Here is a 14,990-nt window from a genome sequence, read left to right on the forward strand (position 1 = left end):
AACATTTCTGCCCTCTACCCACTAGATACCAGCAGGACTATCCCAGCTGTAACAACCAAAAATGTCTTCAGACATTATCAAATGTCCACTGGGGAGAAAATTACCATCCACTGAGAACCACTATCAAAGATGACCAAAGCCTTGATTAAAGGCTTTATGTTTCATTCTCTTCACTATAAAGAAAATTAAGTCAAATAAGCAGCAATCTCCAAGACCTCTGCACATTACCATGGGTATTTTTTTTTATATTAAATATATTGTCAAATTGGTTTCCATACAACATTCAGTGCTCATCCCAACAAGTGCCCTCCTCAGTGCCCATCACCCACTTTCCACTCTCCCCCACTCCCACCAACCCTCAGTTTGTTCTCAGTACTTAACAGTCTCTTATGGTTTGCCTCCCTCCCTCTCTGTAACTTTTTTCCCCTTCCCCTCCCCCATAGTCTTCTGTTATATTTCTCAGGATCTACATATGAGTGAAAACATATGGTTATCTGTCTTTCTCTGCCTGACTTATTTCACTTAGCTGAATACCCTCCAGTTCCATCCACGCTGCTGCAAATGGCCAGATTTCATTCTTTCTCATTGACCATGGCTATTTTTCATTTCAATAGAGGGACCTAAATATATTGCCTCCAGGGACACCGGGTGGCTCAGTCAGTTTAGCGTCCAACTTTGGCTCAGGTCATGATATCATGATTCGTGGATTCAAGCCCCGCATCCAGCTCTATGCTGTCAATGCAAAGCCCGCTTCAGATCCTCTTATCCCACTCTCCCTTGGCCCCTCCCCTGCTGCATACACTCTCTCAAAAATAAATAAAACATTAATAAAATTAAAATTTAAAAAGTGATAAATGTATGTATATTTTTAGGTTCACATAAGATGCTCCACACATTTATAAATCATTTTTGTGACTCCCATCTTAAATGACTTTTTTTTTTTTTAACTTTGATTTATTATTGAGAGACAGAGGATGAGCATGAGCACGGGAGGGGCAGAGAGAGAGGGAGACACAGAATCTGAAGCAGGCTCCAGGCTCTGAGCTGTCAGCACACAGCCCAACACAGGGCTCGAACCCATGAACTGTGAGATCATGACCTGAGCTGAAGTCGGACACTTAACCAACTGGGCCACCCAGGCGCCCCTTAAATGACTTTCTTGATTAACCAACTAACTTACAAGAATCTTAAGGCACCAGGACAAGAGGATTCCTACTATGTATAAAAACGTCCTGCCCTTAGCCATCCCACTGTGTCCTGTCTTGCTTCTTTTCTCTGAGTATTCTCATCTCACTTACACCACTTCAAGTCTTCAAACCTGCTTTTCCCCAACCTTATTAAAGCCATCTCACCTGTCACTGCCAGTCCTCAGAGCACTGCAGGGGGAACGTCCTATAATGAATGCAAAGTACTCATCAACATGTGGGAATCTTTAGTTCATCTCCAGTTAATTTCTTATTGACTCCCTACAGGACATGTTGAAACTCTTTACCTTGTTCTTCTTAAGAATAACCTCATTTCAAGGGGTTTATACACATGTCTATATGTTAACAGTGTTCGAGAAAACCTTCCCCCCCCCCTTTTTTTTTTTTTTAGAAAAACACACCAATCCAATCTGACTAGACATCCTGCTGGATGGTTTCACTCCCAAAACAAGGCAGGCATGTTCCTGACCCTGTATCCAACTGTTGATGAGAAAGTCTCTGACAAAAGTCCACAATATCCACACTGAAAACAGCAGAAATATTTGAAATATTTAAATATTTAAAACACCCTACACCAGGAAGTGGTGTGGTACAGCCATGGAATATTATAGAGCTATTTAAAAGGCTGCATATATTATGTGGCACTATGGAAATATGCTTATAAATGTCAAGTGAAAAAGCAGAAGACAACATGTGGACCATAATTGTGTAAAAAACACATATAGGAAAACCCAGCCAGAAAAACAAAATGGTAAAGGTACTGTCTTTATACCAGTTGAGCAATAGATTATTTTCCCTTCTTTTTAAGTTTCTATATTGGTTATACTTAATAGGGGAAAAAACTCAATGTGATTCCAAACACAGCCCCAAAGAGAGGTTGCCTATATAATGGACAAAGCACTAGTTTATATGTCAACAAGGGCCAGGTTCACATGCTAGCTCTTCACCTCTTAGAATAATAACACCTTCTCTTTCCTAGATATTATAATGATAGATATGTACTAAAAAGCAACAATGCCTAGAACAAGTAGGTAAACAACAAAAAATGTTCTGTCGTTCTTTCTCCAGACCAATCTAAGGAACGCCTTTAATGACACAAATCACTGAAAATACATTTCAGGGTAAAAATCAAACAGTAAGTTTAGTAAATGATGGCTTTTGTCCAAGCAAATAAGATGAATCAGGAATTAAACTCTCTTCAACTTGTTTATTAAATTAACCATATTATATTAGTTATCCCCTATGATAAAGATATAAGAGGGAAAATAAACTTAGTATTTCATGATACAAATCCAAAAGTAGTTTACATTAATATTAAAAAGCACTAATGGTAGAGATGACTAAAACTTCTCTAAGCTATATTTAACAAAAAAAATTTTACATATGCCACCCAATTAATTGACTCTGATATTTTTCATCCCGTTCTACACACTACTGCCACCAAACTACCCTTTGTTAAGCACCACTTTGAAAGTGTCAATCCTCCACCCAACACCTAAAATCATTCCCTGCTGCCTCAATTCTAAATGCCTCTGCTTCTGGCAATGATGGGAAGGACTGTCTATTGCAGGATCAGAAAGAACAAAAAATCCAGATCTCAAGCTGGGTATTAGATACTCAGGGTCTTCCCAGCCCTACCCAGTACTAACCACAGATCCCAAACTGCAATACTCTCTCCTATTCCTTTTTCTGACTAGCTTGGCAAACTTGTGTGAGTTTTCCCTCTTGTGGATCTAAAAACTATTACATTGTAGTTATTAAAAAGAATGATGAAGAATCTCCCTATTTCCTGACATAACACAGTAAATTTTTCTTAAAGGCAGACTTTTTTAAATGTATGTCACAAACTAATTTATAATGCCTATATACAAAAATCTGAAAGGTATATACATGTAAATACAAGCCACAGTTATGACTTGGTGGAATTTGAACTTTCTTCTTTATTCTGTATTTTTCTGAATTGTCTGAGTTTCAGAATGAACTTGTATTACTTTTTAAATCAGACAAAAGAGGGGCATCTGGGTGGCTCGGTTGGTTAAGCGTCCCACTCTTGACCTCGGCTCAGGTCATGATCTCACTGTTGGTGAGTTTGAGCCTCACATCGGGCTCTGCGCTGACAGCATGGAGCGACAGCGTGGAGCCTGCTTAGGATTCTCTGTCTCCTTTCTCTCTGCCCCTCCCCAACTCGTACTCATGTGTGCTTGAGCGCTCACTCTCTCTCTCTCTCAAAATAAACTTTAAAAACATTAATCAGATAAAACAAATATGTGCATGTAAGACTCTTGAAAAATTATGTTAAGTGAACAAAGCCAGGCACATAGGGCCACATGTTGTATGATTCCATTTATATGAAATGTCCAGAACAAGTAAATCCATACAGACACGAAGTCTCTACATGGTTGCAGAGGATGGGGGCAGAGAGGTGTTGGGGTTGACTGTTAATAGGCATGGAAATTCTTTTTGGGGTGATGGAAATGTTCTATAATTACAGAGTAGATAGTAGTGATGGTTACACAACATATTAAATATGTTAAAAACCACTGAATTGGGGCACCTGGGTGGCTCAGTCAGTTAAGCCTCCGACTTCGGCTCAGGTCATGATCCCACGGTTCATGGGTTCGAGGCCCGCGTGGGGCTCTGTGCTGACAGCTCAGAGCCTGGAGCCTGCTACAGATTCTGTGTCTCCCTCTCTCTCCCCCTGCCCTGCTTGTGTGCACACTCTCTCTCGCTCTCTCTCTCTCTCTCTCTCTCAAAGGTAAACATTAAAAAAAAATTTTTTTTAAGTGTGAATTGGTAGAACCTCTCACAGAATAATGCGGCAATAAACAATGAAGTTTTAATAATCTTTACCCTTTAACTAAACAATTCTATTTCTAGGAAATTATAACAGGGATAGAAGAAAAACATACAAAAATGAATGCATAGGTGATTGTTAACAGCAGCATTTTTTATAACAGCAAAGTAGAAAACCGCCTAAGCATCCATCTGTTGGAAATTAGTTAAATAAACTATTAATGAAATACTACGTGGCCATTAAGGTAGATACTAGAAACATATACACTGATATCCAAAGACCAAGATCCACTGTGAAGTGAAGAAAAGCAGGTTGTAAAACTATACAGAGCTATAATCCAATTTAGATTTTACAACATGTACATGTTTACGTATGTATTTTAAGATTTTTGTAGGTACAATTAACACATTTCCTCCATCAAAGTTTTTTTATCAATAAATATCAATAAATAAATCTAAACACAACAACATCCCCCTCTGGCTCAATTTTCAACCACTATTCCTTAGTGTCTACAACACTAAGTGGAATAGGCAGTAGCCAGAATCCAGGGAAGTCACCCACAAAGACAAAAATCTATAAAACAAGCTAAAAGTTGGCACTGGGGAATCTGACATTATTTTAAAAGTGCATTTAAAAAAGACTTCACAAAACTCTGCTGCATTAAGAAGAGTTCCAGACTTGGAGTTCCAATTATTTGATAAAGTAACTATATGATATTGGCCAAGCACTAAATAAATCTCGCTCACAAATCTCGGTTCCCTTAAGTAAAAATGGGTATTAATAATCCCTCATTGGATTGCAAGGAGTAAATGAGATCTTTACAAAAGAGAAATGGAAACTATACAGGATACTTTTCCTCTTTAGGTGAAACAACCAAAACCAAAACTTTTTTTTTTTAAACATTTTTTTAGCTTTTATTTTAGAGAAAGAGAGTGTGGGGGGGTGGGGGGGGAGAGGGGCAGAGGGAAAGAATCTTAAGCAGGCTCCGCGCTCAGCATCACCCTGGGATCACGACCTGAGTCAAAATCACGAGTCAGATGCTCAACAGACTGAGATACCCAAGCGCTGAACCAAAACTTTAAAACGACACAATCACAACCTTAAAATTCAAAAAACTGTTGTAAAATAGTGAAGAATTAAAACACACACACACACACACACACACACACACACACACACAGGGGCACGTGGGAGGCTCAGTCGGTTAAGTGTCCAACTTCGGCTCAAATCATGATCTCACGAGTTCATGAGTTTGAGCCCTGCATTGGGTGGTCAGCACAGAGCCCGCTTTGGATCCTCTGTCCCCCTATCCCTGCACTCTCTCTTTCAAAAGTAAATTAAAAATAAATATATTTTTTAAAAAGAAATGATAACAATTTAAAAAATAAATAAATAATTTACAAAATTAAAAAACACACACACACAACTAGGTCTAATTGTAATTAGGAAATGCTTATGATCTGAACTTGAAGAAGGGAACAATAATGGTAAACACATAGCACCACCTAAAAAAATACCTTAAACCACTTCAAAGAAAAAAAGTATGAAAAACCAAACACAGGACACTAAACACAGACTAAAGTGTCTTGTGAACAATGGGGAATCTAAACGTATCATTTAGGCTATAAACCGAACTGATAAAGAAATATCAGCAGTTTAGACATGGATAGATATCTATTTAGATAATACTTGCAAAGCAGTATTAGATGAAAGCTGACCGTGCAAAATAAACTGAACTTAAAAATTCGAAAAGGTGATCCGACCTGTGAACAAGATCTCCAGGTTAACATAAAAATGGCAAAGCAAATAGGGGAAATCGAGAGAAAAGTTCAAATTTTTTCTCGTATAAAATGAAACAATTTCAGTATAAACATTAAAATATTATACAGGAGAATGGCAATCATCACAGATTTCTTCTTTATATCTTTCCATATTCCTCATGTGTTTAACATCCAATAAATGCTGCCTTTGTAACAACAACAGCAACAAAAAAGATGGGTTTTTCTTTCTTTTTAACCATGGAAAAGAAAACTCAGAATATCTGCACAAAAATAAAAGAAATGGAGCTATGGTTGAAAACATAATACCTGTCAAAGTTTCTGAAGGCAGAAGAATGTATTAAGAACTTCAGAACCTGAAATGACTTTTCAAAAAATGATGAAACAGCTGAGCCATGAAAAATACATGACACCTGTAAAAAAGAAATATATTCAAATAGTAACAAAGGATTAACAGTAAAGCATCTAATAAACTAAAAGCAAATACTGAGGGAATTTTAAGATTCAAACAGAATTTCAAAGTGCATGAGAAGAGAATGTATGCCAACTCCTAAATGCCTCATTTATCCCGTGAGAGAAGCTAATAATGGAACTAATTGTAGGAATAACGAAAATAGCTCTGTTAAAACAATGTTTCCAACAAGGAAAAAAAGGGGGAGGGGGAGGAAGAGGATAAATGGGTTGACATTATCTCCCAATCCAGCTTAAAAGAAACTGAGAATTTAAAATTCCATTAAAGAAACTACATATACAGGGGAAATGAGGGATTAAAGAAATGAACTAAAAAGAAAATGGTAGGGTATAATAAAAACAGACAGTAACAAGTGTTGAGCAGGATATGGAGAAACTGGAACCCTCACACATTGCTGGAGAAAATGTAAAACGGCACAGCCACTTTGGAAAACAATTTGTCAGGTCCTCAAATGTTCAACATAGGGTTTACCAAATGACCCAGCAATTCTACTCCTAGTTATAAACCCAAGAGAACTGAAAACATATGTCCACACATAAATCTGTATATGAATGTTCACAGTATTCATAATAGCCAAAAAGAAGGCTATATGATGATGATGGAGGGTAACACAAATATCATAATTACTTCATTTAATTACACCCATTTAAGTGGGTGAATATTTATAAAAACAAATAGTCCAGGGGCACCTCGGTGGTTCAGTTGATTAAGCTTCAGACTCTTGGTTTCAGCTCAGGACATGATCTTAAGGTTTGTGAGTTCCAGCCCGGAGTCGGGCTCTACACTGATAGCTTGAAGCCTGCATGGATTCTCTCTCTCTCTCTCCCCCTCTCTCTCAGCCCCTCCCCCACTCACACGTGCTCGCGCTCTCTCAAAATAAATAAATAAACTTTAAAAAATAAATAAGGTAAAACCACGATGTCGCTCAAATCCTGTGAGTTTCCCTCTGTCTTCAAGGCAAGTGCCAAACCTTCAGCTCAGCCTTCAAGGCCTTCCACTAATGTGGCAATGTGCAACTCATCTCCTGCCTTAATCCCCACACTTCAGTATCTCAAAATATTCCCTTTGCTTCCCCATCTTTTCTATCACCATTCCCACGGCCTAGAACACCTACCTTTCCCAGATTTCCTCAGTTTGTGTTATTCAGTTATTAATTCATTCTACAAGTAAATATATAAGGGGCCCTTAACTAGGTACAGTCAATATAGCAGTGAACAAAACAAAGAAAAACCCCTGCCCTCATGGAGCTACACAGAGCAGACAGATAATAACATGTATAGTTAAGTCACACAGGAAAGGGTGCTTTGGCACAAGAAAAAAACTTTAAGAAAGATTAAGGTGGGAAAGGGGCAGAGGGGATGGAAGGTGGAAAAAGATTCAATTTTAACACATCATTTTGAAAGTGACATTAAAAACCTGAAGGAGCTGAGGGGATAAATAATTGGGACAAGAAGTTTCCAAGCAAAGAATATCAACAGCAAAGGCCTCAGGCAAAAGTGTGCCTAGTGTTTCAAGCTGACATTCTACTCAGCTTGGGACTATAGGGCCCAACTGCGTGCCATGTACTTGGGAAGACTGTTTTTTGATTCCTTCAAATCAGAATTATTCATGCCCTCAACACTGTACTACTATCTTTCTTAGAACACTTGTACAGTGAAAACTCCTTTCAAACATATATGAGTGGTTGCTGATCAATTAATCAAAAGTCTTGTAAAAGAGAAAATCATTTAAAAATAAGACATACTTTGTTAAAAATTAAACATTTTAACTGTTTTTAACTTCACACATATAAACATATATTCATTTTCCTATGTAGCACCAAAACCTTTGGGTCTACAAAATGCTGTTCCCTCCTTTCTTGGATAAGCCACACCCATACTCTACTATCTACAATGTCCACTTTCCCTTCCTTTAAAGTAAAAGGGAGACTGAAAAATACCTGCAAAATTTTGTAGGAGCAGAATCCTTCCAGAGATTTGTAAGATTTCCCCAATCTGTTTCAGTTGTCTTGACCACAGTCAAATTCACTGAAAGGCAATTCTCTCAGCCTCTCACCTTTATCAACTCTTTCTGAAGTATTTCATAAAAAACAACATTTTACATTTATATTGCACCAATCTGAGCAATTTTTATTAATTTATACTCAAAGGACCACTGGTATAAATAAATTTGAAAACAAACACAACTGACTCTTTCTTGGTAAGCAAAGAAATAAATGATACATGGGCAAACTAGAGTTAATCTACCAGCCTGAGCATCTGTGTGCTGTGGGAATCGATTAGAATGGTTTACTAAGGGAATGTCTAATCCAGAAAGTTAAAATCAAGACCGGCAAAGTATCTGAATAGACATTTCTCCAAACAAGATATATAAATAGCCAATAAGTACATGAAAATGTGATCAACGTCATTAGTTGTTAGGGAAATGTAAATCAAAACCACGTTGATATACAACTTCACACCCACAAGGTTGACTATAATCAAAAAGACAGTAACAAATGTTGGCCAGGATATGGGCAAACTGGTACATTCACACATTGCTGGTGAAAATGTAAAATGGTACAGCTGCTTTAGAAAACAGGTTGGGAGTTCCTCAAAATGTTAAACATGGAGTTATCAGGTGATTCAGAAATTCTATTTCTAGGTATACACTCAAGAGAATTGAAAACATATGTCCACACAAAAAACTTCTACATGAATGTTCATAGCAGCATTGTCCATAATTGATGAAAAGTGGTAACAGCTCAAGTGTCCCTCAACTGATGAATGGATAAACAAAATGTGGTATGTATCCATACAATGGAATATTACTCAACCATAAAAAGCATTTAAGTTCCAAAAGACAAATATCATATGACTTCACTCATGTGAGGACTTTAAGATACAAAACAGATGAACACATGGGAAGGGAAGCAAAAATAATATAAAAACACAGAAGGGGACGAAACATAAAAGACTCTTAAGTATAGAGAACAAACAGAGGGTTACTGGAGGGGTTGTCAGGGAGGGAATGGGCTCAATGGGTAAGGGGCATTAAGGAATCTACTCCTGAAATAATTGTTGCACTATATGCTAACTAACTTCGATGTAAATTAAAAAAATAAAATGCTATGAAAGACTCAAAGATTTTGTAAAAAAAAGAGAAAAAAAGCACTGAAGTTCTGACGCATGCTACAACATGGATGAACCTTGAAAATATTATCCTAAGTGAAAGAAGACAATCACAAAAGTCCATATATTATATAATTCCATTTAAATGCAATGTCCAAAACAGGCAAATCCATAGAGACGGAGTAGATTAGCATTCGTCAGGGGTTGTGGAAAGAAAGGAACATGGAGTAAAGGTTTTCTTTTTGAGGTGATGAATATGTTCTGTCATTAGATAATCATGATGGTTGTACAACTTTGTGAATATATTTAATTGTATATCTTTTAAAAAATCCCATTGCTGTCAGTGTTCAATAGACAGCTTATTAACTGGGGTAGGAGAGAAAGCCCAGATGTATTAAATAGAAATTTCTTCACATAGATTTATAAGAGGCTAACTAACTACCTCTGTTAGAATATAAAGCCCCTGAAGGCAGGGATGGCCTCTCATTTATTTCCCTTAACATCTAGCATAGTAGAGTACCTTAAGCTGGTATTCAATCAAGTTCAATAAATAAATTATTAAATACCCACATATTACATACCAGAGATCTAGAAGATTCCAAACAGATTGAAAAAACTCACTTTTTGGCCCCCAAATCCTGAATTGCCACTAACAAGACATGTCTCTTAATATGAAGTTTACACCATCCATTCATACCATCCTTACCACCATATCACAATCCAGAGGACCCACTTCTAACTTCTGTGACATTTTTTAAATCCAATCCAAATTCTCTACCTTATATCTATCACCAAATGCCACTTATTGGTCTCTCAGTATGTTTTTCCACTCCTTTAACCACGTTCCTTAAGACAACAATGCTCATATTTAGCCTCATCTGTTCTTCTCAAACACCCTAGAGTCAAAAAGAACCATCATTATCTTCATGTTGCAAATAAGAAAAGAATGCCATGTCTAAGGTCACCTGGTCTCTCAAGTTCAAAATTCATCTTTCTTCACATAAATCATGTATTTCCCAACTTTCTTCTCTTTGGATGAACAGGGAAATTTCTGATTAAGTTAAATTTTCAAAGAATAAGTACAAATAAAAAAATAGAAGACCAAAGCAACAATTATAAAGTCCAGAATGATTGAAGACTCAAGGCATGAGAACAATAAAAAAAGGTGTGTTTAGAACAAGAAGAAATAAAAGGCCCACTGCTTTGGGAAGATGTTGTAATAGTCAAGAGATGACAAGGACAAATACAGACCCATTCAGTTTCTTCTTTGCTTTGGTAATCTTCATCAAGGACCATGATCTTCAAACTGGGAAGGGCAGAACTCTGATAAAAGGAAGCTAACATCTCAGGTAAGTGCAATGAAGAAAGGACAGTAACAGAATATGGAGCTAGTTCAAAAGAATTTGCATCCTGATATAAACAAATTACACTCTATGACACTGAAAAACTTTTAGATGACAAGATGCCAGAAGACCAGAAACGAAGAAAACTCTCAGTTTTCAAAAAAAGAGAAATGCCGATCCAGGAAAACATCAGTGGGTAAACTTGCCATGTATCCCCTGAAAAAGTCTAGAATGTGTAGGTAAGTTTTTGAACACAATAAAAAGTAAAAAGCCACTATGGGCTCTTTATTAAGGCAGGCTATACAACATTTGCTTTTTGATAGGATCACTAAAATGGGAAAAACAGAGGATGATACATATACATAACTGATTCTAACAAGATGATCTGACAGAATCTTTAAATAATAGGTTAGTGAACAAAATGAGAAAATGTTGAACAGCAGAAGTTCAAAAATCTGTTCAACCCTACCAGGAGCGTGCATAGCCGATTGAACATCTGGTTGATTAATGTATCAACATCAACCCATTTGAAAGGAAGTCTCGAGTAAAAAATCGCAGAGTGGTATCTTTTCCCATGATCTAGACATCTTCTATTAACTTAATAAAGCACAGACCTGGTCTTCAGACGTGCAAGGGCCACGATGCTGAGTGACCCAAAAGACAAACAACCTGACAGAATCAGGCTCCAAAAGGTCAGAGTAGGCTGAAATGATCCAAAATTCAAAATGAAAATTAACAGGGAGTCAAGACCAGCATTTAGATTTTGAAACTCAAATCTATGAAGGACTAAACTTCGGTTTATGTGGGGAAATACCTGGGTAACAAAAGCAACTAGGAAAAAAAACTATGTAAAATCTCAAGATGCATTCATTCATTAATAGATGCAGAAAACCACACTGGATTTCTATACTCCTTAAAAAAATTATCTTTTTCCATATGAATCACTCCCAGATTTTCATCCTAGAAATAGTTATAACAAGACTCTACAAATATCACTTAGTTAAAACTCTAGCTTTAGACCCAGAGTCATTCAAATGCATCTTAGCATTAGAAAACATTTCATTTGATAAGCCTAATTTATTGATATATCAATAAATCCTTGAAAGAAGGCTAGATATTAAATCCAAGTCCGTCTTTTAATAGAAGAGGAAATTTTTAAAAATTAAGTAACTTGGCTCCAAATAGCACAGCTGCTTAGCAAGGGTCAGGATCTCCAAATCTGTCTCCTTTTCCTACACCATGTGGGTTTTCAGTCCTCTGCTTCCTTTCTTAAAAGTTGTACTTTGCACTAAAGAGTTAGAAAACATACATACACAAAAACATCCGTCAACACACTATTTTGCTAAGGACAAATTAGCTTAGCAAGAACAAATAATCACTGCACATTAGCCAGTGAAATATTTTGACATGGTGTGATCACTTACAAGTTTGATAACAAATATTTACTACAAAAAGGCACTCTAATATACAAATGGTTTTTATTCTTAACCATGAATGCGTGATTATTTATTAAACATTATCCCATATCCCACTTAACATTAGAATAAAGTTAAAGTTATTACACGATGGAAAGGCTTTTAACAGACATGCCATTGTTTACTGTGCTCAAAATCCCATCCCCAACAGAAAACACACCATTATGAAAATTACTGAAAGATTTTAGACCCTGAAATCTAAACAGCAAGCCAAAGGTTTTCTTCATGGAGGGCAGCATCTGTGCTGAGGCCCTCTTACTCCCTCCTCACTCCCCCAGAAACAATGCCCCTTCCATTGCCCAAAGGTACAAAGGTTGTCAGGCAGCCAGACCAAAAGATCCCAGGTGGCCTGAAGTCCTTCCTCCTTTCCCCTCCTCCCCCTTCCCCACCCCCACCACGCCTCCTCTTCCGCCCCCGTGGTTTAAAGAAGACAAGTGGAGAATTGAGAATTGATAAAAGGGTAAGTTAGAAAGGCATGGCTGAGGACCACTACCATCTGCTAGCCCAGCTCCAGGAAGATCCACCCACTCCTAAATGAGACCTGGAAGCTTCTCCTTGCCCCAGGGCTCCTCTGGGACCCCTTTTGAAAGGAAGAAGGAACTTTACTGCTCAGATACCTCCTCCCCATTCTTATCCATTAGAGCCCCAGCAAGCTCTTTGTTTCCAAGAGCTGGGGGGGGGGGGGGGGGGGGAGGGGGGAGAGGGTCGGGACAGGCGGCCTTGGAGAAGGGGAGAGGTCACTCCCTTGCTCCCGTAGCTGCCAATCTCCAGGCCCTCCAGCAGAACACAAACACTCGCACAGGACCATACTCTCCGAGCCGGTTCCCTCTTTCCACACCACCTTAAAAACCTAGGGTCACACAGAGGCACTTTCTGAGATCTAATTACCTCTTTCAATACCCAAACCCTGCACAGGATGACTCCCTAGCTCCCTCCCTCTGGAAGGATACTAACGGGGTTCAATCCGGGACTCCCATCCTTTCTCCTCAATGCATACCCCAGGGTATACCCCTGAGCCCCACGCAAGACGCATAAAAACATAGGGTCATTTCCTGGGCCCCAGGACTTTTCCCTGCTCACATCCACAGACCCGCCGTCACTCCTGGCCCCCAGAGCCCACCTCTAAACCCAAAGGACATGCGCGCGCGCGCGCGCGCGCGCGCGCACACACACACACACACACACACAGTCACTTCTACAAACCACGTCCTCTGGGACACCCGTTACCTTTACCCACACGACCACTCCCCAGTGTCCTAAGAACCTCCAAAGCACATGGTCACTCCCCTGGCCCTCAGGCTCGGCACCCCCAGTCCTTCACCGTCTCTGTCTCTGTCTCTCTCTCTCTCTCACACACACACACACACACACACACGCTCGTTGCCTACCCTGTGCCTTCGCAACACAGACACGCGCTCCCGCGTGCACACCTACAGTCACACCAGGAACCCCGGCCGGCTTCCCCCGCCTCGCCGGGTCCCGTCCCCACCACCTCAGAGCACGCCGGGCCGGGCCGCTCTCTCCCAGACACTCGACACACATGGTCGCACTCACGGCCACTCCCCATGCCCAACGCCGGGCCCCGAGCCCGCGCCTCACGCTCGCGCCCTGCCCTCCGCCCTCGCTCACCCTCCGGCCACACTCTCCGGGAAGCCCGGGCCCGGGCCTTTCCCAGCGCGGCCGCCGGGACGGGGAGGGCAGCAGCGGCGGCGAGGGAGGGAGGGAGGGAGGGAGGGGCCGCAGAGGCGGGCTCCGGCCGCTCCTACCTGAGCAGTTGATGCTCTTGCCTTTGCCGCCGGGACAGTCCCCGCCGCCGCCGCTGCCGCCACCCGGGGGCTGGTTGGACGCGCGGCTCCCGGGCAGAGAGAAGGCGAAGAGCAGAAGCACCGACGTGTAGCAGCAGAAGGCGAGCGGGGGCGCGGCAGGCAGCCGGAGCGGCGCCTCAGCGGCCGCGGCGCCCATGACTGGCGCCCCTGGACGGCGGGAAGCGCAGGGAGCCGCAGGCCCGGGGCATCCAGCCGCGCACCGGGAGCCCCGCCGCTGCCTCGGCACCTCCTAGCAGCCGCGCCGCTGCGCCTGGGAGCAGCCCCTCAGCATCCCGGTCCCACCCGCAGCGCCCGCCAGGCCCCGGCCCGCCGCGCTCGGGACGGAGTCAGAGGGTCCGGGCGCGTGCGAGGGTCGCGGGCGCGCGAGGGTGCGCGCGAGGGTGCGAGCCCGCGTTGGGGAGACCGAGGCTGGGGGCGTGAACGGGCGCGCGCGCGGCGGGCGGGGGTCGCGGGGCGGGGGCAGACCCAGCCCCTCACTCGCCGCTCGCCTTCCCTTTGTGTCCGCGGCCGTCGCCACCGCGTCACAAAGACCCCGGCCCGCCCGGTGAGGGGCGCGTGACAGAGCCGCGGGCGGGAGGGGTGGCTGCGACCCCGCCCCGCGCACACCCCCAGCGCTCGCGTCGGTAGCTCCGCCCCCGCCCGCGGCCGGCGCCGCCTCCGGGGGAGCTATTGTTCCTGCGGCGGGGCGGGAGCGCCGAGGGCGGGGGTCGTAGGCGCTCCTCCGCCCGGCCGCGGGGAGCTGGCTGGCGCGGGGATGCTCCGTAGGCATTACCCTGACAGACATTTTTGCCGCCCTTTGCAAGTGGTTTTGAAGCATTTCCTTCGCTCAGCAGCCAGGCTGGGAAAGAAGGGCAGGTGGTCTATTATACATCTATTTTCTAGGTGAAGCAACTGAGCCACAGGGAGGTGAAGGTGACTTGTCCAAGGTCACAAACCAAGAAATGGCCAGGACGCGAATTGGAACCCAAGTTCCGACCCCCAACTCTG

The 14,990-nt window shown here is 41.8% G+C and overlaps 1 protein-coding gene across 2 annotated transcripts in view; it reads right to left on the reverse strand.

Annotated features, from left to right (window-relative positions):
* The window catches only part of TMEFF1 (transmembrane protein with EGF like and two follistatin like domains 1), a 79,383-nt gene extending 65,095 nt beyond the window's left edge, over positions 1 to 14,288 (reverse strand). For both annotated transcript variants that reach the window (XM_027039550.2, XM_027039549.2), the window contains exon 1: positions 13,944 to 14,288. In XM_027039550.2, coding sequence (XP_026895351.1) covers positions 13,944 to 14,139 — 196 coding nt within the window. In that variant the 5' untranslated portion in view covers positions 14,140 to 14,288. The remainder of the gene's footprint in view (positions 1 to 13,943) is intronic.
* Positions 14,289 to 14,990: the final 702 nt, after the last annotated feature.

The sequence above is a fragment of the Acinonyx jubatus genome, chromosome D4, assembly GCF_027475565.1.
Source record: "Acinonyx jubatus isolate Ajub_Pintada_27869175 chromosome D4, VMU_Ajub_asm_v1.0, whole genome shotgun sequence".
NCBI classification, from domain to species: Eukaryota; Metazoa; Chordata; class Mammalia; order Carnivora; family Felidae; genus Acinonyx; species Acinonyx jubatus.